General features: G+C 38.0%; 1 protein-coding gene across 9 annotated transcripts; it reads right to left on the minus strand.

Annotated features, from left to right (window-relative positions):
- Window positions 1-249: 249 nt before the first annotated feature.
- On the minus strand, window positions 250-27,518 carry LOC107853316 (probable 3-hydroxyisobutyrate dehydrogenase, mitochondrial). 9 transcript variants are annotated; one of them, XM_047404843.1, is made up of 11 exons: window positions 27,292-27,484; window positions 26,985-27,073; window positions 26,397-26,511; window positions 26,045-26,195; window positions 25,044-25,126; window positions 24,152-24,247; window positions 21,279-21,421; window positions 13,741-13,825; window positions 11,516-11,595; window positions 1,782-1,834; window positions 250-574 (listed from the first exon to the last, which is right to left on the minus strand). In XM_047404843.1, exons 1-11 carry the CDS (start codon window positions 27,394-27,396, stop codon window positions 435-437), a joined length of 1,140 nt encoding a protein of 379 aa, XP_047260799.1. In that variant the 5' UTR covers window positions 27,397-27,484; the 3' UTR covers window positions 250-434. The 9 variants fall into 9 exon arrangements, 7 of the variants coding, with proteins under 7 accessions (XP_047260799.1, XP_016553804.1, XP_047260808.1 ...); XM_016698318.2 differs by lacking the exon at window positions 1,782-1,834 and having other exon boundaries at window positions 27,292-27,518; XM_047404852.1 differs by lacking the exon at window positions 24,152-24,247 and having other exon boundaries at window positions 27,292-27,485.
- Window positions 27,519-27,841: the final 323 nt, after the last annotated feature.

Raw genomic sequence — 27,841 nt, forward strand, 5'->3', positions numbered from 1 at the left:
AGATCTAATAATACTATAGGGGATAATTTTCTCATAAATTATTGAAAGTCACTTCAATCTATTGAGTCATTTTAACTCCCTTCTGCTGCCCCATCTTTCTAGAAAAAAAAAAAAAAAAAAAGCACTGACGCCCCGGGGCTTATTCATTGCCCCCTACCACATAAAACATCTCGCCTGGTGTCCCCGCATTTTAGAACACTGGTGGGAACTACATAAAACATCACAAAATCCTATACCCACCATCAGATAGAACCTGAAACTCGAGTAGATAAAAAAATTCAGTTCACCAACTTCACTGTTCATCATTTATACACGACTCCAACAAAAGTGGATAGTTGAAATGCAAGAAAAGGATTAAGAACACCTAGTATACAGACTTGAATCTTTTCCGCAGCGCCACCAGGCATGTAATCATGGATCAAGCTTTCCGGATTCTAAATTGTGGAACCAGAAACTGGGGACAACAGATCTACCTTACTGAGAGGATTACTGCTCTTCCTTTCCAGAGTAATAGTAGCGGAATACACCGGAGAAATCCTTTGCCTCATGACCGTTATTGCAGAGCTCTGTGAAGCTGTATTCAGATATGGATTTCAGATACTAAGATAACATTTAGTCCAACAGACATGCTAATAACCAGAAGACAGTTGTAACAATATGATGTTTTGGGATATTGTTGTTGTGATTTTAGTCCCTCGGGATGGTGTCACCCAGCCGTTTAAATGTTACCAAAGTGTCATGACCTGAGAAATGGCAATAAAAGAAATGCAGCCACTCAAATTTGAAACTAGATACACAGCGAGGGAAATAACTAACACTAAAATCAATGGCCACGATTAGAATTCAGTTAATGACCTCCGAGGGCTCAGATGCGGCCAGCTGGACAAATTCTGTTATAAAGCCTAACAAACTCGTTGGGCAGAGCATTAAGGAATATCTGGCATCACTCTTTCCTCACCTGTTTCTCTCTCTTCGCTTCTTCCTCATTCTTCTCTCCTCTGCTCTTCTCTTCTTCCTCTTACTCAATTCTTTTCCATCTGCAGGTCCTCATATACCATGGCTGCTCGACAGTGTAGTTATAGAATTTTAGTTTTGTTATCTCTAATTATGTTATTCCTTTTTGCCGAAATTATAAACGGAACATTGTCCCAAAATTTTCTTTATATTCTGTTTACTTAATACATTAAGTTGAGGTCATAACACAAACCTTCCCTCTATCTATGCTATTCACCACTTGGTTCTATTTTATATCCTAACGAATATTTTTCATAGCATCAACCAAGTTGTAATGTGCCTTAACTTACTCTAGTCCTTCTTCATGCAGGGAGAATTCTTTTCGAGGCTTGAGAACTGAAGATAGTGGTGAAGTGTTCAGAACTTCATGGTCAATGAACAAGTTATAATGCTAAAGAAGTCGCAAGAAAATAGACATAATAAAGGTGTTGGTTATTTTAAGATAGTGCAGAAAAATGTTTAAAATATTTTGATTGAAAATGTGTGTATAATTTTATTGGATCGCTTTAAATAGCCAACTTAAAACACAAAATCTGCATAATTTCAAATCCAAGAAAACTTAAAAGATCTCAAAAATCTAAATCATCTAACAGAAATTCAAATTTAAATAAAGCAGACTCCTACAACTTAACGGTGTATTATTCAAATCAGCTGTAACAGAAGTAATTTCAACACGAGGACTAAAATTGAATAAATAACATTGATCGAGTTCACAGCCAAGATGTTTAACTGGAGAAAAGCACCACACAGCAACAAGGTTTACTGACCAGATTTTATTGCAGAAAACAATTTCCAAATCACAGAGAATGCACCAAGCACACTGAAAGCAAATAATAACAGATAAAGTATAGAGCACTTTCTGATATTATTCCAGCAATAATTATTTGCTCAGATAGATTATGAAATCTCTCTGACATGCATTATCATGATACACAGTACATTAGAAAGTCTACTCTGTTATAACTGTTAATTCGTGTAATATCATTTACCAAGTGCATTATTTAAATAGCAAATAGTTCAAGAAAACATTGTCAATCCCGAGTAAATTAGCATAGAATGTTGCAACTGGAATTGAATATTAATATATTATACCTACTTTTTCATGTATACGAAAGCAGATGCAACTGAGAATATTACAGATGGCAAAATGCCTAAACCCTGGATTAATGCATCGAGTGGGCAGATAATAATATACGGCCAGCACATGATTGAAGTCACTGTATAGCTCCTATTTCTAACTTCACATCCATACAATTTTCTGCTGTCAACGCCACATGAACTACCTTATGTACTTGAGAAATTAGAGGAAGAAGAGCAGAAAACTTGGGAATTAATGTCTTGATTATCCCCTCAAGCTAGTGGGATTAAATAGTGTTGCATAGAATGTAAATAAGGAAGAAAACTAATAAGAATATTGCACAAAATTTTAAGTGTCTAATTATGGAGATTTAGGGGTATTTTCATATCTACGCTATTTAGTGATAAGAGATATTCTCATATCTACATTATCTGATAATGAAATCATATTGAACACTCCCCTTCAAGCTGGAGCATATAAGTCATGCTCTAGCTTGCCACAAATATAGTTAATTCTGGATCTTCGGAGTGATTTTGTGAAGATATCCGTCAGTTGATCTTTTGAGTTTGACAAAACTTGTGGAGATATATCTAGACTCAATCTTCTCTCAAATGAAGTGACGGTAAAGAAATAGACCTTGGACCTAACTCAACTCCAATGCTAGCTCATGATGGAGGATTGTCCATAAGGAGACCAATTACCCATCCCTTATCCGATGTGAGACTCTTAATACTCGCCGTACACCCAAAACTTGTTAACTAGAGCATGGGCAATAATGGGAGCCCAACATCGATGAACAAAGAATTTGAATGGGTTTGACTCTAATACCATGAAAAGGAATGGACCTTGTCATGAGGGGAGGATTGTCTAAATCCATACAGCAAAATTAGTTACCCATCCCTTATCTGATGTGGGACTCTTAACAGCAACAATCTATCTCAATTTGCTTCGTTCTTCCATGAAACATGGCATTAGAAGCGATCTGTAGTGCAACTTGATTATTACAAATCAATTTCACTGGTTCAACTCCTCCCATCTTCAATTCTTGGAGAAATTGTCTCAACTATATAAGCTCACACAAATCCAATATCATAGCTCGATACTCTGCCTCTATGCTTGATCTAGCTACGACATCTTGCTTTTTTTACTTTTTTAGGATATTAGATTACCTCCCATTGGAACCCAAAAACCTGAAGTAGACCGTCTATAAGAAGGAGACTCAGCCCAATCCGCATCAAAATACCCAACAATGTGGGTGTACCCCCTGTCTTCATACAATAAACCTTGTCCTGGAGAGCTTTTGATAAATTGCAGAATGCAAATCACAGCGTTCCAATGACCATCACAAGGTGATTGCAGAAATTGGCTAACTATAATAACAACAAATGTGATATCTGGTCGCGTGATCGTAAAGTAGTTGAGTTTGCCAACAAGTCCCCGATATATAGTAGGATCCTTAAGAGGCTCCCCTGTCTTGGAATAAGCTTAGTATTTGGATCCATGGGATTAGACATCCACGTGTTTGCAATCCAACATACCAGCGTCTTCAAAAATGTCTAAGGCATATTTTCTTTGTGTAATAGCAATACCATTAGCAAACTGTGCCACTTCAATGCCTAGAAAATATTTCAAGTTGCCTAAATTCTTAGTCTGAAAGTGACAAGTGAATTGAAAGGTGTTGTTTGAGTTCAAAAATACCTATGAGATCATCACCTGTGATAACGATATCATCAACATAAACAATTAAAAAGATATATTTGCGATAAAATGAATGCCTATAAAATACGGAGTGATCAACTTTTGTTCAAATCATTCCAAACTCTTGGACAACAGCTCAAAAATGACCAAACCATGCTCTAGGAGATTGGTTGAGAACATAAAGGGATCAACGAAGTCTACATACTAGTCCAGACTCCCCCTGAGCAACAAATCCTAGTGGTTGCTCCATATAAACCTCTTTAGCAATTTCTCCATGAAGGAATGCATTTTTAATGTCTAGCTGGAAAAGCGGCCAATGTTTCATTGCTTCCATAGATATAAGGAGACGAACGAAATCCATCTTGGCAACGGGTGAGAAAGTATCTCCATAGTCAATGCCATAAATCTGAGTGTATCCCTTAACAACTAATCTCGCTTTGAAACGATCAATAACTCCATCTAATCATGCCCTTAATTGTGAATACCCAACGATAACCAACAATTATTTTGCCTTTTGGTAAAAGAACAAGCTCCCAAGTACCATTCTCATGCAAAGCAGTCATTTCTTCAATCATAGCCTGACACCAACCTAGATGAACTAACGCTTCTACCACATTCTTGGGAACTCTAAAAGTGGATAAGCTAGGAATGAAGGCATGACATGAATGTGACAAACGATGATAGCTTAAATAAGTATGAATAGGAGCTTGATTGGCAATAGTTCTGTGAGAATTAATGAAGAAAAATATTATTGAAATTGTGTGTTTACATAATCACATCGAGACCCTATTTATAGAAAGTATAGTACAATCATTCTCCAAGTAGAATTCTATATACTATTCCTATTTCTACTCATATTCTAACACTCCCCCTCAAGCTGGTGCATACAAATCATATGTACCTAGCTTGTTACAAATGTAATTAATACGAGGACTGGTGAAGGACTTGGTGAAGATATTTGCAAGTTGATCACTTGACTTCACAAATTTTGTAACAATATCTCCTGAGAGTATCTTTTCTCTGACAAAGTGACAATCAATCTCTATGTATTTAGTCCTCTCATGAAACACTGAATTTGATGCGATATGAAGGGCTCTTGATTATCACACACAAGTTACATCTTACAGGTTTCTCTAAATTTTAATTCTCTCAGCAACTGTTTGATCCAAACTAGCTCACAAGATGCTACAGCCATTGCTCGACATTCTGCTTCCGCACTAGATCGAGCAACCACACTCTGTTTCTTACTTTTCCAAGACACCAAATTACCTCCTACTAAAACACAATATCCGGGGGTAGAATGTCTATCAAAGGGTGATCCCTACCCAATCAGCATCTGTGTATCCAATAATATGCTCGTAACCTCGATCCTCAAAGAATAGTCCTTTACCTGGAGTTGATTTTATATATCGCAGAATACGAACAACTGCATCCCAGTGACTATCACAGGGGAAGCCATAAACTGACTTACAAAACTCACGGAAAGGATATGTCCGGTCTTGTCACGGTGAGATAATTCAACTTTCTAACCAATCGTTTATACCATTCAGGATCACTGAGTGGCGCCCCTGTCCTAGTAGAAGCTTAGCATTTGGATCCATAGGAGTGTCAATGGGTCTACATCCCATCATTCCTGTCTCCTCAAGAATGTGTAAGGAATACTTGCGTTGAGAAATGACAATGCCTGATCTGGACTGAGCAACCTCAATACTTAGAAAATATTTCAGTCTACCGAGGTCTTTGGTCTGAAAATGTTGACAGAGATGTTGCTTCAATTTAGTGATACCATCTTCATCATTGTTAGTGATAACGATATCATCAACATAAACCACTAGATAAATACACAGATTTGGTTGAGAATATCGATAAAACACTGAGTGATCAGCTCCACTACGAATCATGCCAAACTGCTGAATTTTCCAAACCAAGCTCGAGGGGACTGTTTCAGACCATAGAGTGACCTGTGCAATCGACATAAAAGGCTACTAGACTTCCCCCGAGCGACAAAACCAGGTGGTTGCTCCATATAGACTTTTTTCTCAAGATCACTATGCAGAAAAGCATTCTTAATATCCAACTGATATAGAGGCCAATGACAAACGGCAGCAATGGATACGAAAAGACTTACAGATACTATTTTAGCTACCGGAGAGAAAGTGTCACTATAATCAAGCCCAAATATTTGTGTGTATCCTTTGGCAACAAGGTGAGCCTTAAGCCGATCAACCTGACCGTCTGGACCAACTTTGACTACATAAACCCAACGGCAACCAGCAGGAAGGGAAACAAGCTCTCAAGTACCACTCGCATATAAAACAGACATCTCATTTATCATAGCTTACTTCCATCTTGAATGAGAAAGTGCTTCACCTATAGTCGTAGGAATGAAAATAGAGGACAAAGATGATACAAAAGTATAATTGGGTGATGATAAACGATGATAACTCAAGAAAGTATAATGTGGGTTAGCATTACGGGTGGAACGCATACCTTTTTGAAGTGCAACTGATTGGTTAGGAGAAGGCAAGTCCGCAGTAGGAGCAGCGTCCGACGCATGACATGAATCATCTGGGACTAGCGGTGGACGCGGACGATGATAATAAGTCAGAAGTGGTGGCACTGCAGCTGGAGACGTAGAAGTAACAATGGATTCCTCAAAGGTTGGTTTGGGTTAGTCTGGAGATACAGGTAAGACTGGAGATATAGGTAAAATTTCAGATATATCAGGATGATCAGAAGATATATAGTAAGGTCTAGATTCAAAAAAAGTGACATTGGCGGACATAAAGTACCGATGAAGATCCGGTGAATAACAACGATACACTTTTTGAACTCAAGAGTAACCAAGGAAGACACACTTGAGAGCACGAGGGGCTAATCTATTTTTTCCAGGGGCTAAGTTATAAACAAAGCAGTGCTTCCAAAGACATGAGGGAGGATAGAGTAGAGATGTGACTGTGGAAACAATATAGAATGTGGAACCTTATTCTGAATGGAAGATGATGGCATTCTATTAATTAGATAACAAGATGTGAGGACTACATCGCCCTAAAAATGCAGCCGAACATGGGATTCAATCAGAAGAATGCGAGCAGTCTCAAGAAGATGCCTATTTTTTCTTTCTGCTATGCTATACCACTCTGTTGAGGGGTGTACGGACAAGATGTCTGGTGAACAATTCCTTGATGAGTCATAAACTCCAGAAACTAAGAGGATAAGTATTCTAAGGAATTATCACTACGAAAAGTACGAATAGAAACACCAAATTGAGTTTGGATTTCAGCATAGAAACTTTTGAATATAGAAAATATCTCAAAACGATCTTTCATAAAGAAAACTCAAGTACATCTTGAAAAATCATCCATGAAACTAACAAAATAACGAAAACCGAACTGGCTCTACTAGGACCCAAACATCAGAATGAACTAATGAGAAAATAGACTATGAACAACTCTCAATACTACGTGAGAAACTAGCACGGATGTGTTTCCCAAGTTGACATGACTCACAATCAAATGTGGATAAACAAGACAAACTAGGCACTATCTTTTGTAGTTTGGATAGACTCGGATGTCCCAAACGTTTGTGAATTAGGTCTGGAAGGTCTGTAACTGTCCCGTACTGCGGTCCTGCATTAGAAAAGAGTCATCAAAAAAGGTTATACTACAATGAAGGGCACATGTCAAACGACTAATAGATGCAAGATTAAAAGGACAACCAGGGACAAAGAACAGAGTCTAGAGGGACAGAAGATAGGGGTTTGGCTTGTCCAACTCCTTTTGGTTGCGTTCGGATCCCATTGGCTAAAGTAATAGCAGGAAGAGACTGTGAATAAACAATATCAGACAAAAGTGATTTGTTACCAGAAATATGATCAGAAGCACCTAATTCCATAACCCATGATCCAAGAGTACTAGACTACGAAACACAAGCAAAAGGATTACCAACAACATATGCATCAGGCTGGGCAACCGAGGCTATTTTTGGAGATGTTTGTTTACTTGCTCGATACTAAAGGAACTCATCATATTTTGTTTGGGCAATATGAGCATTATTGAATGGTCAATTAGGCTGTGGAGATATTTGCTTATGTGCTCGATTCCGAAGGAACTCATTATATTCCTTTACAGCAATAGGATCACAACTGGGTGGTGGACCACGCAAACTATGACATATATCCTGAGTGTGTCCAACTTTATGACAATAACTACACTTCGATCGAGATTTTCCAAAACGACCTCCTCGCCGATTTTTCATAGGTTGATATGTTCGTTTTTCTATGGTTTGAGATGCAAGAATAGAAGAGTCAATAGCGGGTGATGAAATTACTTTGTGACTGGGAGGCGCGGCAAGACGAAGCAGCCGAGAGAACTCATCAATTGTAGGAACCGTAGGACTAGCTAAAATCTGATCACGTACATCATCATGGTCAGTAGAAAATCCAGCAAGTGTAAGAACTAAAAACAACATTTGTCTGTGCTCTTGTTGTTTTTCCACATCTGCAGCGACGGGCATCAATGTATCAAATTCTTCCATGACTGTTTGTACCTGTCCCAAGTAAGTAGACATATCGGATTCTTGTTTCTTCAAATTGATCATTCGAGATATCACGTTATAAAAACGAGATATGTCATTAGTGTATAAAGCACGAGCCTTTTCCCAAACTAAATAACACGTCTGGAATGGACGAAACAAGGGCATCAACTTGGAATCAATAGATCGCCATAAGAGACTACATAATTGAGCGTAACTTTCTCCCATTGTTCTTTAGCTTTCGCATCTTCCGCGCTAGACTTACCCTTTTCATCTACCACACTAGCCTTGTTCGTTAAGTGATCTTGGACACCTTGACCTTTGCACCACAACTGAACCGACGAAGCTCAGGCTAAATAATTTGAACTTCCCATTAATGGTTCAGAAGTGATCATAGGACTTGAACTTCCGATACCAGTAGTTTTGGGGCCAAAAACATCATACCCAAAAGACATCTTGGGAATGTTAACTTGAATGTACCCAGAAACAGAATTTAGATCTCTGAAAAAACTGTCACAAAAAAAAATATTTGAAGCCGCCGAAACCTTAATTCCAGCGGTTGGAATCTTCAAAAAAAAAATTGTCAGAATCTGAAAAATAAAGTAACTGGCTGGATCGAAAAATAACGGCGACCCAACAAAAAAGGAACCACTCAAAAAATTCTACTGGAGAAGACTCACGCGCCGACGCGTGATGTAACTCGCCGTATTTCCGACAGGCGCGTGGAGGGTGATTTTCCGGTGGTTTGGGTCGGATTTTTGTCGGCTGAGCTTTCCGATCCTCTTGGTGGTGTTGTATTTTTCACACAACCCACAAAATAAAATGACACAAATCAGTCACCGAAATTGACACACGGTGACTGAGTTTTCTTTTCTGAAGTTTCTCACCAACTCTCTAATACCATGTGAGAATTAATGGAGAAAAATATTATTGAGATTTTGTTTACATAATTACATCGAGACCCTATTTATAGACACTATAGTACAATCCTTTTCCAAGTAAGATTCTATATACTATTCCTATTTCTACTCATATTCTAACAAGTTCTAGTACCTTTGCGAAGAGCAACGGGAAGATCATTTGATGAGTGCTCAACCGGAGCAGGAGACATTATTGGAGCAGGTAATGAGTCACCAAGAGTGCCTTGTGTACCTGTATCAGAGTTAGAGATACTAACAGAATAAGCAGGCTCGGAAGAAGGCTGAGGTTGTCGAAAATAGACGTTAAGAGAAGGCGGTGAAGCTGGGGTTAGAATAGTTGGAATTGGAAGGACTATCGATATGGTCTTTTAATTTTCCATATTACGAGAAAAATATGGAGAAGACTCAAAACAGGTAGCATTTGCTGAGATCAAGTACTTATTAGTAAAGGGGTCAAAGCATTTGTAACCTTTTTGTAGACGAGAATACCCAAGAAAGACACATTTAAAAAGCCTTGTGCTGAAGTTTGTTTTTCCAGGGTGAGGTTATGAACAAAACAAGTGCAACCACACACGTGGAGGAAGGGGAAACAAATTATGGTCCGGATAAAAGATTGGGTGTGGACTATTGTACCGCAAAACCAAAAACGGCATATGATTGATTAAATAACAGGCAATAATAACGGCATTGCCCAAAAACGTAAAGGGACATGATTGTGAATGAGCAATGTCCAAGCTGTTTTAATTGGATATTTGATCTTACGCTCAGCAACTCCATTTTGTTGAGGAATACGTGCACAAGAAGACAAGTGCAATATGTTGTGAAATAACATAAAAGAAGAGAAAGCGGAAGAGAAATATTCTCGGGCATTATAACTAAGTAACTTCTTAATGATAGTACCAAATTGATTGGGAATTTCAGAACAATTTCTAAAGGACAGAGAATAACTCAGATCTATTTTTCATTAAGAAAAATCATGTGCATCGAGAATAGTCATCAGTGAAAGTCACAAAATAATGAAATCCCAAGGACAAACTGCCAAGACTTGGACCCTATATGTTTGAATGAACAATTTCAAACACAGAGGTGGCCTATTATTTACGCGCTTTGGGAAAGAGGAACGATCATGCTTCCCATGCTGACATGACTCACATTCTAACAAAGATAAACTAGATAAACTGTGAACCGTCTTCTGTAGTTTCAAGAGACTGGAATGACCTAGTGGATTATGGAGCAATTCAAAGGACGTAGTGGAGGTAAAAGCAACATAAGGTTGTGGGGTGGATAGTAGGTACAATTCCTGTGACTTTAGGTCCTTTTCCAATTATCTGGCCAGTATTCCAGTCCTACAGAATTCCAGTCCTACAGAAGAACAAAATCATCAAGAAAGTTATAACACATTTCTGGTTTTTGGTTAATTTGCTAATGGAAATAAGATTATATGGATATTCAAGTGCAAAAAGAACTGATTTTAAAGGTATGGAGGGAAGAGGGTGAGCTATACCTATCCCTTTTGCAACAATCTTTGATCCATAAGACAAAATCACAGTAGAGAGGATAGAAGGGGTAGTAAAATTAGAGAGTATTCTTGTCACCACCAGAAATATGGCCAGAAGCACCAGAATCATGAAGACCAACATAAGCAAAGGAGTTACCAGGTTCCATTGTGCAAGCACCTGATGAAGTTGATAACTATTGCCTTGATACTTTGCACTGTAGGTTAGGCAATGTAGTTTGTTGCAGTTAAAGTGATTGATATAGATAATCCGTTGCTGAAATCAGGTGTGGGCAAAACACCATCTCCATTATGAAACACATGTCTTGTGTATCTAGGGTGCTCATTATCGCGTGGAGGCATGATTTATCACCAAAAAGATGTAGAAATCAACTGTAACAAAAAACTGACAATTTTCTTTTTTGTGTCTGCTATTTTGTTTTGCATAACTTGTCAAACTTTTTTTAGAAAAAAAAGGAAAATAAGAGAAAGGAGGGCTCGTGATACCATGAGAAATTAGAGGAAGAAGGGAAAATAATTTGGGAATTAGTGTCTAGATTATTTTCTCAAGCTAGTGGGATTAAATAGTGTTACATAGAATGTAAATAAGGAAGGAAACTAATAAGAATATTACACAATATTCTAAGTGCCTAATTATGAGAATTTAGGAATATTTCTCATCTACACCATCTAATTATAGAGATATTCTCATGTCTAAATTATCTAATAATGGTATCATATTTAACGGTACTCATTACTGAAGTAGGAAGGACTTACATCTTTTCTGCTTGTGATGTCAAAGGACACTTGAATCCAATATCTTTTGCTGATGCTGCAGCAAGGTTCAGATCTTTAGCCTGAACAGAGGACACAAACATCCATAACTGATAGCATAAACCCCCAAAACCATAATACAAACTACACTATTGTTGACTTCCTAGAAATTGTGATTTAACGTGATTATGCAGCAAAGACAGAAAATGAAAACGAGTGGAAACGAAAAAGGAAAGTAGTTCATAACAAAGTGAAACAGATTCTTATTCAACTGAAGTTACCCTGTACACCTAATGAACTTGGTTCTCTCTCTGTAGTGAACACAGGAGTTCATCAAACACAGACACAGAAAGGAGCAGCAGATCGTTTGCATACTCAAAGTTACCACAATTACTGAGCAAAAATATTGCCAGCAATTGGACAGGAGTAAAATCCAACAGAGAACACGGTTAAAAGAAATGCATATTGATGGTGCGCTTAAAAGTGAACCTTAACATGCATCTATAAACAGTGGTGGATCCAGGATTCTATGTTTGTGGGTGCTCACTGCTATAACATAGAATTATTTAAACATGATCATCGAACTAAAACTATATGTCCCAAATTACTTGTCCAATTAAAGTTTTCACATTTTACCCCTACAATTAATAATCTTTGGAAGGTGGCGGAAATGAGAATGTTATGTTGGATGTGTGGGCTTACTAGAGGGGACAGAGTTAGGAATGAGATTATCCGGGAGAAGGTGAGAGTGGCTTCGGTGGAGGACAAGATGCAAGAAGGAAGGCTGAGATGGTTTGGGCATGTGATGAGGAGGGGTGCGGATGCCCCAATTCGTAAGTGTGAGAGGCTAGCTCTGGATGGTTTTAGGAGGAGTAGAGGTAGGCCGAAGAAATACTGGAGGGAGGTGATTAGACATGACATGGAGCAGCTTCAGCTTACTAAGGACATGACCCTAGATAGGAAGATGTGGAGGTCGCAGATAAGGGTAGAAGGCTAGAGTGAGTGAGTGGGTTGTAGCAAGCAGTCAGGAGAGATCTTGTGTAGCCGGGTTCGTAATCCTAGGACTGTGTACTTAGATGTCTTTGGTATGTGAGGGCATGTACTACCAGGTGGGGGTCCTATTTTTTATTTCTTAGTTCCTATTTTCTTATTTAGTGTTGCCCTTATTTCTCGTATTTCGTATTTTCTCTGATTTCTATTCTATTATTTCTTATTCCTGATTTTCTGTTGTGTCATCCATCCCCTTGTTTACTATTCTTTATCTTAAGCCGAGGGTCTATCGGAAACAGCCTCTCTACCTCTTCGGAGGTAGCGGTATGAACTGCGTACATCTTACCCTCCCCAGACCCCACTTTGTGGGAATACACTGGGTTTGTTGTTGTTGTTGGAAGTGTAAAAATAAGTTTATAAAGTTCCAAAAAGTATCTTAAAGGGTAAATTAGTAAACTATCCTTCTTATTTATGATTTCTTAAGAAACATGCAAAATGAAAGTGGATCAATTAATATGGGATGGAGGGAATAGTTTAAAGTTAATGGAAAACTACAATTAATATTTACCATTACAAAAAGAAATCACTTCTTGGGGTGGGGGGGGGGGGGGGATGAATTGGTTCGAAGGATTATTTTAGCAAATAACAAAAAAATCTTAAAATGAAACAAGAGAAGTGATTAGACCATGATTTTTCTTTTCCACCAAAAATTAAATAAACGCAAAAGGAAATTATAAAGTAAACTTTAAATACACAAAGAAAGTGAACAAGGAAAGGAGACCAAAGAAAAGAAGGAGAAAAATATCAAAGCATCTGATCCAACTGGGAATCGAACCGTGTACCTCCCCCACTTAAGAATCTCCACTTTGACGCCCAAAACTCCCATGTTGGTTTGACCAAGCGATTTTCAACATATCCTGGATCAAGTAAAAACTCTGGGGTTCCAACAAGCTACTGCTTGTCGTTAGCTTTTTCAAATTCTATCAAGATTTCCATTCCAGCAGCCCAACCATCGCGCCCATCAAATTTTTGGTTCAGTGGGTGCTGCGGGTTTTCCATTTATCTCTTTTTCCTGATAAATACATATAGTTTACGTTGGAGTCAATGGGTGCTCAAGCACCCATAAATTGTATGTGGATCCGCCCGTCTATAAATGTAGAACTGAGCTTCATGTTCTCCAAAATTTTAGCAGGTACATAGCATGGTTGTAATATATCAAGACAGGATTGAAAACGTACCATCAACTTAGACGCAAAACCTCCAATATAATTCCTGGAAGATGGCACTCCATCCATTATCCCAGGCACTGGATTATATGTGTCACTGTCATAAGAAACACACAAGCATAAAGTTAGTAATAAGCTAAACTATGATTTTGTATATGTTAGGAAGGGACAGATTTATTTAATGCTACGGACAAGATTTAACTTGCATAATTTTGCTTTCATGGAGTGTCATTTAACTATTTTCTATTTTGTATGCTAAGTAGTCCTCCTTCAGTTTTTCTTATGTTTAGAAATTAACTTACTTCAATATGAACCTTGAAGTAGGATAAGCTGAAGGGCTTGAGCATGAAAGGCAAGAAACTGAAGTATTGTTTCAGAAACATAGGTATTTTCAATTGTAAGAGACAAAGGTATGGAGAATTTCGTATATTATTTCTCAAAGAATACATGATATAAATACATAAAGAGACTAAAGCTAATTATAGTAACCAGATAGTGAAATCCCTATAAATCAGCTACGCTATCCTGTACAATCATACATATATGTTGTGATGCTGTAACACTCCCCATCAAGCTGGAGCATAGATATTGATCATGCCCAGCTCGTTACATAGATAATCAATTCGAGTTCCAAGTAACGCTTTTGTGAACAAATCAGCTAGTTGCTCTCCTGTCTTCACATAGCCAATGGAAATAAGATTTTCCTGAATCTTCTCACAAACAAAATGACAGTCAACCTCAATGTGTTTAGTTCCTTCATGATACAGTGGATTTGAGGCAATATGAAGAGCAGCTTGATATCACACTAGAGTTTTGCTTGTGTATGATGCTTTAGACCAATTTCCATAAGGTGATAAATCCACATAACCTCACATGTAGACTGTGACATAGCTCTGTGCCGGATCTAGATACAACACTTTGCTTCTTGCTCCTCCATGAGAAGAGGTTCCCTTCAACGAAGACACAATAACCTATAGTCAATCTCCTATCACTCTTGGATCCAGCATAGTCAGCATCTGCAAAGTACTCAACACGAGTATGACCATGATTGCTACACAATATGCCAAGTCCAGGAGCTCCGCTCAAGTAACATAGAATCTATTCTAAAGCTTCCCAATGTTTGACTGTAGGTGCAGACATGAACTAGCTAACACCACTTACTACAAAAGCAATATCCGGGCGAGTCACAGTAAGGTAGTTTAACTTCCCAACTAACCTTCTATATATCTTTGGATCATCAAAAAGATCGCCATCATCTTTCACAAGACGCACATTGGGAATCATTGGAGTACTGCAAGGTTTGGCTGCCAACTTTCCGGTGTCTACAAGTTGGTCAAGAATATACTTTCTCTGAGAAAAAAATTCCCTTCTTGCTTCTATTTACTTCCACTCCCAAGAAGTATTTCAACTGACCAAAGTCCTTTGTATGAAACCTAGTATGCAAGAAAGACTTGAGGGAAGAGATCACTCAAAATCGCTTCCCGTGATGACAATGTCATCAACATATGCAACAAGGAGGATAGTACCAGTTGTTGATTGCCATTAGAAGACTGAGTGATCACATTTATTCAGTTTCATCCCAAAATCCTAAACCACCTCACTAAACTTGCCAAACCAAACCCGTCGACTTTGCTTCAAGCCACACAAGGACTTCTTCAAATGACAAACTTTCCTAACTCTCTATGAGCAACAAAAACAGGTGGTTGCTCCGTTCACACTTCCTCCTGAAGATCACCATGAAGAAACGCATTCTTGATATCCAACTGATGTAAAGGCCAATTCTCGAAAGCAGCTAGAGAAATGAACAAACATATAGAAGTGAGTTTGGCAACAGGGGAGAGGGGAGAAGGCGTCTGAATAATCTACCCTATAAGTTTGAGCATATCCTTTAGCCACAAGTCTGACCTTAAGTCTTGCTACAGAACAATCTGGATTAACTTTAACAATGAAAATGCACTTACATCCTACTGCTTTTTTTCCCTTCGGTAAATCCACCAAATTCCACGTGTGATTTTCCTCTAAGATATGCATCTCATCAAGCATTGCATTAGACCATACAGGATTATTCAAAGCCTCCTTCAATGTTTTGGGTATAGAGATGGAGTCTAAAGAAGCAATCAAAAATCTAGACGTGGAGGATAAGCGACCATAGGAAACAAAATTAGCAATGGAATATGTGGACCTGTAATTACGTGTACCTTTACGAAGAGCTATGTTACTTGGACTCTTCAAAAGTATCAATAGTTACGTGTCAGATCCTCCAAAAGTAGAGCATTTTTGGAGGATTCGACACGGGTGCGGCAACATTTATGGAGAGTCCAAGCAACATAGACAAAGAGCAATAGGAAGGTCAAGATTTTCTGAAGGATCAACTGGAGGAGGATCTGATGACAATGAAACTGATGCAGGACATGTATTGTTGACCTCTTTCTTTCTCGAATAAAATTGAACAATTGGAGGTCTTGCTGACCCAGATGGAGGAGGACTAGGAGACATAGGAACAACATTATCTGATTTTTATGTCGAAGCATAGATAACATAATAAACTAACCACTCATCTTCCTACTCTTGACTTGTAGAAATAGGAGGTGCATAGAAGAATGGAGTCTTTGAATATACCATATCAGTTGACACCAAATACTTGCCAAGTTCTGTAGAATAACACCGATATCCTTTTTGAAGGCGAGAATAACACAGGAACACACACTTCAATGCCTTGGGGCTTGGGATCCAATTTGGTAATAGACGGTCAGACATCTCGAACATTGCATATGCTTCCAAATACCTTAGGTTCCACCGAAAATAGTGACTTATTTGGAAAAAGAACACTATAGGGTACATTACCATCCAACACAGAAGATGGCATTCGATTAATCAGAAAACAAGTTGTAGAAACAGCATCTGCGCAAAACTGTTTAGGAACCTTCATTTGGAATAAAAGAGTCTGAGCTGTCTCAAGTAAATGCAATTCTTCCTCTTAGCAACTCCATTTTGAGAGGGTGTATGAACACATGAAGACTGATGAAAAATACCGTGTTGTTTCATGTACGTCCCAAATAATTCTAACATGTACGTCCCCCCACCCCGTCCAGCACCCTCCCCTTCTCCCCACACCCCCGCCAGCACCCTCCCCCGTCCCCAACCCACACACAATACCACCACTAACCCCACGCAACAACACTAGTCAAACTTCCCTACCCCCCCCCCCCGTCCTCGTCCCCCCACCACAACACCAGTCAACCTTTCCTGCCCTCCACACAAGTCGTCCCTGCCCCCCTCCCTACCACCACCACCACACCAGCGACCCTTTCCCCTTCCCTTCCCCCCCTCCCGATTTTATAATATATAAATTTTAATTTATAGTATAAATTGATTAAGTTATATTAATATAATACAAATTGTTATTTTAAATTTTTAAATAATGATGGAGATGAATTTTATTTTAAAACTAAATTTTTCGTTTATTATTTAATGGTAGAGATGATTTTTTTTAAATGATGGTAGCGATGAAATTTTTTGTTGTTGAAGTTTTTGATTATATGATATATATGAGAAATCTCAAGTCAAAATCTCATCGTCGTTATTGAAGCTTTTGATTTTATAATATAATTACGAGATTTTATAATTTTGAATCGTAATTTTATGATATATAAATTCTGATTTATATTATAAATTGATTGTTATATCAATATGATATAAATTTTATTTAAAATTTTTAAATAATGATGAAGATGAAATTTATTTGTTTAATATTATTGATTAGTAATCCAACAAATTAATTAAAGAAGATATTATGACATGTTAGTGACATGGATATGATGTGGCATTTTTTTAAGGAGAGTGAACCACACACATGGTCAGAAGGGTTCAAAATGTTGGATTTTGATGGGTTGAAGAGTTCAGATGACAAAGGGCTAAGTAGAAGTATCCACTTTACAACCGGGAACAAGTACAAGAGTCCACAAAGACCATTTCGCCTAATTCTTATGTTGGTGACTTTATTAAGTTTAAGGATGATGATATCTAGCTATATAATAAGTTATTAACTATAATCGTTAAGTTCACTAAGAGTTAGTTGTTCCCATCTAAAATTGAGCATGACATTGTTAAATATGAATTCTCACTTATTGAAACAAGGGATAATGTTTGTGGGCGGAGAATATGGATTATGAATGAGTTAGATGATGATTCTTCTTTTATTCTAGTGTCGAAACAATTTTGTGTGATGACTTATAGAAATAGGATTTTTTTTCTATAGGATAAGACATAATTCTTCAAGTCTTGGTGATTGTAAGGTTAAAAAGATGTTAGTGATGAGGAAATACATGAATATTATGATACCCGTGATCAAATACCCTTTGTTGAACCTATTCATGAGTCCTTATTGGAGAACGTGAGCAATTACTTAGAATTAATAGAGATTCCATTTTGAGATTAAAAGGCTCTTCTAACCTTCTTGAAAACTCCTAATCCTTGTGTGAATAAGTTTTAAGTGGAAAAATCTTTAGAAAGTGTAATTTGATGATGCTTGGCTATATCATAAAAGTGTTCAATTTGATACATATCCTATGGAACTTACGTCGTCTTTGACAAGCCCATTGTGGTACGTTATTGATAGAGCTAAATTGGAGAGGCACATATCATTCCCTACATCATCTATACGTGAATTTTGTTGTGCTCATACAAGGAAGAGAATTTTCTAATGGGATGATGATGTCCATATGCTTTATTGGAATTTTCTATTTCGATAACCAAGACTCAGATTAACTTTTTGCTGCTTAGGAAGGGGGACAAGGCGTTGTACAAGGATTGTAAGGTCATTCCGAGTGAGAATCTCTTGACCCAGCATAGGCTTCCAGTGATGAACTTGATTATCAAGAAGGGTAAGAAGAGGAGGGGCGGGGAGGGTCGACCCAGAGTTAAGTAGGGTGGCTTGACGCCAGTTAATGCACCGGAGATAGGGGAGAAGGTGGTGGAAATGGGGGTATGGGAGTGTAGGAGGGACGTGGATAGTATGTGGGTAGGGCTGCTAGTTGCATAAAGAAGACAGCTAGAGAGGTGTTGGGTGTCTCGAGAGGCCGGGCCGAACAACATCGGGGGGGACTGGTAGAGAAATGAAGAAGTTAAAGAAAAAAGTGGAGATTAAGAAGGGGGCTTATGCTAAGTTGGTTGAGAGTAAGGACGAAGAGGAAAAGCGGGTGAAAAGGAAGGAGTACAAGTTATCTAGGAAGAAGGCTAAGTTAGCAGTTACGACGACTAAGACAGCAGTGTTTGAGAGCTTGTATGCGGGATTAGAGAAGAGAAGCGGGGGAAAGAGGTTGTATAGGCTTGCTGAGGCTAGGGAGCGGAAGGGTCGTGACCTTAATCAAGTGAAGTGCATTAAGGGGATGATGACAGAGTACTAGCGGAGGACGTTCACATTAAGAGAAGATGGCAGTCGTATTTTCAGACTCTTGAATGATGAGGGGGACAGAGACATTGTGTTAGGAGAGCTGGAGCACTCAGAGGAGGGTCGTGATTCAGTTATTGTAGATATTTTAAGGTTGAGGAGGTCAGAAAGGCTATTCACTGGATGCGAAGGGGTAAGGCGACGGGGCTTGACGAGATTCTGGTGGATTTTTGGAAATATACTGGCGGGGCAGGTTTAAGGAGGTTGATTGAATTGTTTAACAGCATTTTCAAGACTGCGAAAATGCCCGAGGCTTGGAGATGGAGTACTATGATTCCTTCATATAAGAACAAGGGGGACATCCAGAGTTGCAACAACTATAGGGGTATTAAGTTGTTGAGTCACACTATGAAGATTTGGGAGAGTGGTCGAGAGGAGGTTGAGGAGGATCGTGTTTATTTTTTAGAATCAGTTTGGATTTATGCCCGTCGCTCGACGACAGAGGCAATTCACCTAGTGCGGAGAGGGGTGGAGCAGTATAGGGAGAGAAAGAGGGACTTACACATAGTGTTCATCGACCTGGAGAAGACGTACGACAAAGTTTCGAAGGAGGTTCTTTGGAGATGCTTGGAGGTGAGAGGGGTCCCGATGGCGTACATCAAATCGATTAAGGACATGTATGATGAAGCGAAGACTCGGGTGAGGACGGCGATCGGAGATTCAGAGCATTTCCCTGTCTTGACAGGATTGCACCAGGGATCGACTCTTAGCCCGTTTTTATTTTCCTTGGTGTTGCATGTGCTGGCGTGGCATATTCAAGGAGAGGTGCCTTGGTGTATGCTATTTACGGATGATGTAGTTTTGATTAATGACACACAGGGGGAAGGGTTGAATGATAAAATTAGAGGTGTGGAAACAAACCTTTTTGAGTCTAAAGGGTTCAGGTTGAGTAGGACCAAGACGAAGTACATGGAATGCAAGTTTAATGACTTGAGGCAGGAGGACGGGGTAGTAGTGAGGTTGGATTCCTAGGTTGTTTGTAAGAGGGATAGTTTTAAGTATCTTGGGTCTATGATTAAGGGGAATGGAGAGATTGACGAGGATGTCTCTCACTGTATTGGGGCAAGTTGGATGAAGTGGAGGCTCGCCTCGGGAGTGTTGTGTGACAAGAAGGTGAAAATTCTACTAAGTGGGAGTCCGCCTGTCAATGCTGTATGGAACGGAGTATTGGTCAGTCAAGAACTCCCACATTCAAAAGTTGAAGGTGACAGAAATGAAGATGTTGCTTTAGATGTGTGGTCATACAAGGGGAGATAGGGTTAGGAATGAGACGGGAGAAGGTGGGAGTAGCTCAGTGGAGGACAAGATCCAAGAAGTGAGACTAAGATGGTTTGGGCATGTGATGAGGAGGGGCATCCTGTGAGAGGTTAGCTTTGGATGGTTTCAGGAGGAGTAAAGCTAGGCTGAAGAAATACTGGAGAGAGGTGATTAGATGTGACATGGTGCAGTTACAGCTTGACGAAAATTTTAGAAGGCTAGTGCGTATGGGTGAGTCGTAGCCAATAGTTAGGAGAGCTTTGGTGTAGTCAGGCTAGTAGTATTAGGGTTGTGTCCTTAGGTTAGAGCTTCTAGTTAGGAGGGTTTGGGTGTGTTGGATGCCTTTGGTTTGTTAGTATTACTTTGTGGGTGTCTTATTTCTGTTATTACATCTTGTTTCATGTTTTGTTACAACTTTGTTTGTTGTCTTTGGTCTTGAGCCGGGGGTCTATCGGAAACAGCCTCTCTACTTCTTCGAAGGTAGTGGTATGGACTGCGTACATTTTACCCTTCCCAAACCCCACTATGTGGGGAGTACACTGGGTTTGTTGTTGTTGTATTTTGTTAGACAAATTTTCAAACTAAAATAAGCATAGGCAATAATCACCTTTTCCGAGATGCATGGTATTGTACTACTGCAACAAAATGCACATTCACTTACTAAACATAGATACACGTGAAGATACCTTCTACCATAAATGAATGTCCTTATTAACATTACTAGAACATTGTGCAGAAGACAAATACTTACTAAAACAGATTATTTTTCGTGCAAATAGATCATTAGAACTTTTGTCTTATTAGGGATTATAATAGTTCTTCAGTACCAGGTTGCAGTGGGTACCTACTCCAACAGCGAGCACTTGAAGAATTGAATATTTTTGTGAGAGTGCTAGCTGCAATTCCCAAAGACTGACCAAGAGCAAAGGCTTCTGACACCCCAAGCATACCAATAGCCATTGCCAAATTGTTGCAGATCTTTGCAGTCTGAGAAAGAAAAAAAGTTTCCAACATTAATTTTTTTACACTGTTTTTTCTAGGAAGAAATGGATTTAAGGATATTCTATTGTTTCTCTCATAACCAAAGTTTCTCCGAATTTTGTTAGTTAGCATTAAGACAGATCTTTTGAAAAAAAAGATTTTTCAAAAACCTTCCTTAAAGAATCGTTTGACAAATTATTTTTTTAAATTTCCTTTCTTTTTTTAAGAAAAAGGTAACTTAACTTCCATATATCCACAGGTGTACTACAACCCCCTCCAAAAAGTTCTACTTACAACACCAAGGATCTTCTAGTTACAGCCGGCCAATAGCATTAAGAACATCTTTTGTATTGCCTATCAATACATGCTTACACAATGTGAGAAATATAAGAGAAAAATATTATTGAATTGTTGTAACTACATTATTACATTGAGGTGCTATTTATAGACACGACATTACAATCCAATTCCAAGTAGGATTCTATATGTTATTCTTATTCCCAATCATATTCTAACGCTCTCCCTCAAGTTGGTGCATAGAAGGTATGTGTACCAAGCTTGTTACGGATGTAATTAAATACAAGGATCGGTGAGGGACTTGGTGAAGATATCTACAAGAAAATTGATAAGGACTGCTTTGGACGTCTAGAACAAACTAAAAAAGTGATCCGAAAAGTAGTAAACATCGCCAGAAAGCCAATTTGTCGCTGGAAAATTGCAGGAAACTGGTATAAAATATATGAGTCATCTCGTAAACAAGATATGAGTAGATCTTGAACAAGAAAGTCACCAAAGAACTGGTCGGAACATGCTCACGTGCCGGATTATTAGATTTGATGGCTGAAAAGTGGTCGCAATCTGAGAAAAAATTATATGCGTAGGGTCGGATGATGACACGATCCCACTCAGAAAGAGAATTACATAGGTAAGGTCAGATGATGGCACGAACCTACTGAGAAATAGAAATTATATGGGTAGGGTCAGAATGACGACACGACTCTACTTGAAAATAGAAACTATATGGGTAGGGTCGAAATGATGACACGACCTTACTGAAAATGAGAAACTATATGGGTAGGGGGAATGACGGCACGACCCTATTAAAAAAGAGAAATTATATGGGTAGGGTCAGAATGACGGAACGGCCCTACTGAAAAAGAGAAATTATATGGGTAGGGTCGGAATGATGGCACGACCCTACGCAATCAGATCTGAGGAGTCACCGTAAAGACGCATGGAACTACGCAAATCAAATAAGAGGAGTCACCGGAAAGACGCAGAATGCTATGCAACTCAGATATGAGAAAGTAGTTCGAAAAGATGCACGATACTAAGCAAATTAAATATGAGAAGTAGATTGGAGAGATGCACGGTGCTACGAAATTTAATATGAGAAAGTCGTCACTAAATAGATGGACGCTGCTGCGCAAATTTGATATGAGAAAATAGTTACTAGAAAGATACACTGTGACCCAACTTTTGCGAACATAATCATTGGTCAAACGGGTGGCATATATGGATAATAGCCGCCCACCGGCAATGGAAACTCTTTAATTCTTTACCAAGATCGTGGAAGCTCTGATACCATGTGAGAAATATAAGAGAAAAATATTATTAAATTGTTGTAACTACATTATAAAATTGAGGCTCTATTTATAGACGCTACATTCCAATCCTTTTCCTAATAGGACACTGCACTACAATCATTTTCCAAGTAGGATTCTATATGTTATTCCTATTCCTACTCAGAATCTAACACACCAAAAATAATAAAGGCCTAGGCAGTCTATCTTTAGCTTTTGCATGTTGCTCTGTCTTCCTTCAAAACATCTCTGATTTCTTTCTCTCCAAATAGTCCACCATATGCAAGCTAGACATAAAATGGGTGAAAGAAGTATATTCTCATTATGCCTCATCTACACAATATTTAGGATTTACAAAAGTATGGGAAGAAGATATTGATAATCCCAAATCATGTGCTACTATAATCCTACAGAATATTCTAATTGATACAATCAGTGAGAATATATCTACTCATTAAAGGAAGATCAAAGTAAATCTACTCATTCTGACACTCCCCCTCAAGATGGGGCATAGATATCATGTATGCCCATCTTGACAAGTGAGTTGCTAAACGCCTGGAATTACACTGGTATGTTATTGTTGTTGTTGTTGGCATGAAGTAAACCCCTGCTGGTGAACGATGATCATACACTTCTATCTGGTATGTGCTATCTGGATATAAACATGTATGAGTATAAGTAGCGGCAAAGATGTCACGCTAACCTTCATTTTATGTATGACCAGAAATTTTTAAATAGATATACACCCACATGAACAAGACACTGATTGAAAACAATACAAGTTAATATTAATTTGGGCTAGGAAGTAAAGTCTTAAACTGCCACAGTCCCAAATCCAAACCACTTAGAAGCTGAAACCTGACAATATGTCCATATTAGTTGCACAAAATCTTCTGAACACGCTACTAAATCGACTTAACTGCCTGCTACCTATTCTGATACAGAAAACTGGACATATTACACTGTTTTATATCAATCCACGGCGTACAGTTTTATCAGTTCCACCTCAGTGTTTAATCAAGTCAAAGATGGGAAAACAAAATATAACAGAAGGGGCAAAAAAAAGGGGTTTCCCTTTCGAAGTCTTTATCAGCACTCAGCAGACATATAAAACTCAAAGTGCAAAAGTTTGAAAAGTAGGTCCAGGACATACTGCACCATTCCCCGATCCACCACAGTAGATAGTGTTTTTGCCCATCGAGAGAAACAAGTGTTTGGCAGCTGTGTAAGCCTCCTCTGGGCCCCCAACCTACATGCATATGTTGCTTATTAGCTCAAACCAGCAGGAATCTGACTTTAGGATCCAGCAGGTACAAGAGAGAATTTTCTGTCTGGAATAGGATTATAATCTAATCTCCTTGCTTTCTATATCCATAAACACGTCTGCCATCCAGTCAGGTGATTCTGATAAGGATAAACAGATCCCCTCTTTCCCAATCCCACCAACCAAAACGAAACGAAATCCTGTATTTTGTTAATCCAGCATTTCTTTGGAATGCCGTATGTAACCAAAGACAATGTTTGCTGTAATTTAAATTTTCCACATTGAAACATCTATGAATAATTCAATGTACAAACTACATCTTACTGCCAGAAAGGAAAAAAGTTCATACAATTGTACGTCATGAAATGTAAAATCACACAAAGTTGTAAGATTTCCAGCAGCTGAAATTAAAAACTAGTTTAGGAGTTAATTCAACTTGTACTCTAATGCATTGGAGGCGGGATAGATAATTAAGAAATAGATTGCTTAGAAAAAAAGTAAGGTCTTGCATTAAAAGTTTACCCCTCCACAAGGCCATGATTAACGAAAACTACTATTACTAATGTGCAAATCTTAAGAGAACCATGGGTTGTCAGCTTCGAAATCTGTTGAAGGCGTCGAGACTTATAAGGAAACAGCAAAACTTTTTCATTTTTTTTACCAAAAAAAAAAAAAATTCATTTAAAGAATGATTATCAAACAGCCAGTCACCGAAGGAGCACATGGGTGTGAAATCATCACGAAAACAGTCACTTAAGAACCACTTAGATTGTAGAAATACCATGAAAGTAAGAGTCCCATTCTCTGCAGCCAGAACACCGCCAGATACAGGAGCATCCAACATAGCAGGAGGCTTCCGTCCATCTGCAAAGACAACGGTGAATTTGCTAAAAGACCAAAACATTAGTTGGTGATATTCTTTACCCAAGACAGGAAAAACAATTATCATTTCACATGATGCAATAAACCCTTGTTTTTATGCGAAAATGGTTACAGCATAACAGAGGCTGTCATCCTAAGAAAAACTCCCTCAGGCTGGATTGTATTAATCTTATTTAGCATGCAAAGCTGAAAATGCATGTCACTGTGAAAACCCCAATCTTTTGGTTGACAAGTTAGCAAATTGATCAACAGACTTCATACTCATAAGATCGCATTAAATTCTCTCCATAGAAGAAACTACACATGCTGAAGAAATGTTATAGACAAATATGATAAATTAAACATCTTGGCATTTCAAATCAGAATTAGTTATGTAACAAGTTCCACACAATATAATGCATGGGTTTGATTCTGTTTTCATCAAATTGAACCAAGTTACTGTAATTTTATTGCACACAATGTGGATGAACAATAAGGTTTAATATGGGGAAGAGGGAGAAACTACCATGGAAAAACTTACCAGATATACCATCCAAACAATAAAATAGAGTGACAGGTACATTTGCTGCCCCATTTTCGTACCAAACTAACTTTGAACCCCATGCTTTTTGGGGCCATTGGTTGAATAAGTAAGTAAAAGAAGAAAAACTCATAAAAGAAAATAAGGTACAAACAGTGAAATTGTCATGGATGTTGCACGAGAAAGGGGTGTGTTTGTTTTGTTTTATTTGTCTCCCTGTATGGATAGTGGGTAACAGAGGTAAGCAGTGACTTATATGCCTATACCATACAGTGAAATTAGGACCTTATGACCAGATATTATGTAGTTAAAACATATCACATGCTCTATCAAAACTACACAGAAATTGTAAAGTTAATTCATTTTGTTACTTAATATACCTTTCTTGTCTATCAAAGAACAATTAGACACAGCTGCAGAGACTTTTCTTGATGTCTGAGGATCAATTGTAGAAGAATCAATAAATAGCCATGGTCTGAGTGGATTAAAGCCACTAAGGAAACCATTTTGTCCGGTATAGACATCCAAAACCTGTATGATTAAAGATTTATTGATTCATCAGACAAATATTCCAACATATCTAACCCATCATCATCAATAAAAACAACAATAATAATAATATCAGGGATACATTCACATCAATGATGAAGGATTCAGGATAATTAATCAGCCTCCAAAATATGAGAAAGTGTGTGATATAATAAAAGTATAAAAATGGTATGCAAATCTCACATGGTTTGATGACGGTAACATTGTAATAACTACATCACTTGTCTCTGCAACTTTTAAAGGCGAGTCTTCTGTGAGAATGCCTTTGTCCGAAAACATCTTCATAACATCATGATTTCTGGGACAAATACAAATTGATGAACTCAAGGTCAAAGAAACGTCACATTAATTGACTTAGGCCTGAGTAATCCTTTAAATCAAACAAAGTATCAATATAAGGATTCCTATTCTCAACCACCCCATCCCGCATTGTGCTACACCAAAATCTAAATATATGTGTCCAACCATGTAATTTTTGCTTCTTGTCCAACTACACAGTCCGTTTCATAACACAACAGAGGTACCTGAAAGATGCTACTTTATATCCAATTACATATGGAACTATGCCAAGACGTGAAACCACCTAGGCTTATAGCCTAGTGGTACCAGTGAGAATTTTCCATGCAACGGACGTGGATCTAATTCTCACTGTTCTCACTCTGTTTCGACTTCCCCTTTCCCTTTTCAATACTTCTTATTTAACAGAAAAAAGTGTAGTTGATTCTACAGTGTAAGCGGTTATAAATAAGTGAATGAAGTTGAAAGCATTACATGTCATGTACCGCAACCTCATATCCAGCTTTAATCAAGCTATCGGCCATTCTTGATCCCATGTTTCCGAGTCCTACAAATCCAATTCTCTGTAGAAAACAATATAATCAGCAAACCTGAAATAAAAAATTGCAGGCAAAGGACATGAAACTTACTGTGACCATATGCGGCCGGGATAGGAAGGAAACTTTATACAGTGATCACTCCATAGTAAAGGAAAATAGAAATCATCAACCAATTTTGTGATCATTTGATAAATGAAAACAGAAAGAGAACTGGAAGAAGAGTAGCTCGAAAGCTTGCTTACACCAAAAAGAGATGAAGAGTAGCTGCGACTTGGATATAAGGGAGAAACTGAACAAACCAAATTCTGGAGACCCTGAAGTGATCTCAGCCTGGAGAAAGTTAACATAGCTGTAAACGATGAGAAAGAGGACGGCGCTTTTGGGTTTATTATGCCATCTACACCTACTTCTTCAAATTGCGTTTGGAGTATTGCGCTGTTTTGTGTGACCTATGTAGTGGAATTTACCTGTATGATAAAATTTGAAAAGTCAATAAAAAAAAATTATATTTTTAAATATTTTACATTATTTGTTATTGATTTATAGTACTTCTATATAATTTTCAGATACTATATGCTATTTTTTTATTTCAATTTATGTGGCACTAATAGAATATTTGAGAAAGTCAATCAAATTTGTTATATTATTTTAGATATCTTAAACTATTAATTATATTATGATTTATATAATTTTCTACATAAATTTAAAGTAATATCCCTCTATCTCAATTTATACGAAATAAATTATTCATTATTGTAATTTGTAATATGTTTTACACAATTTCAAATATAT

The sequence above is a fragment of the Capsicum annuum genome, chromosome 2 (genome assembly GCF_002878395.1).
Source record: "Capsicum annuum cultivar UCD-10X-F1 chromosome 2, UCD10Xv1.1, whole genome shotgun sequence".
Classification (NCBI taxonomy): Eukaryota; Viridiplantae; Streptophyta; class Magnoliopsida; order Solanales; family Solanaceae; genus Capsicum; species Capsicum annuum.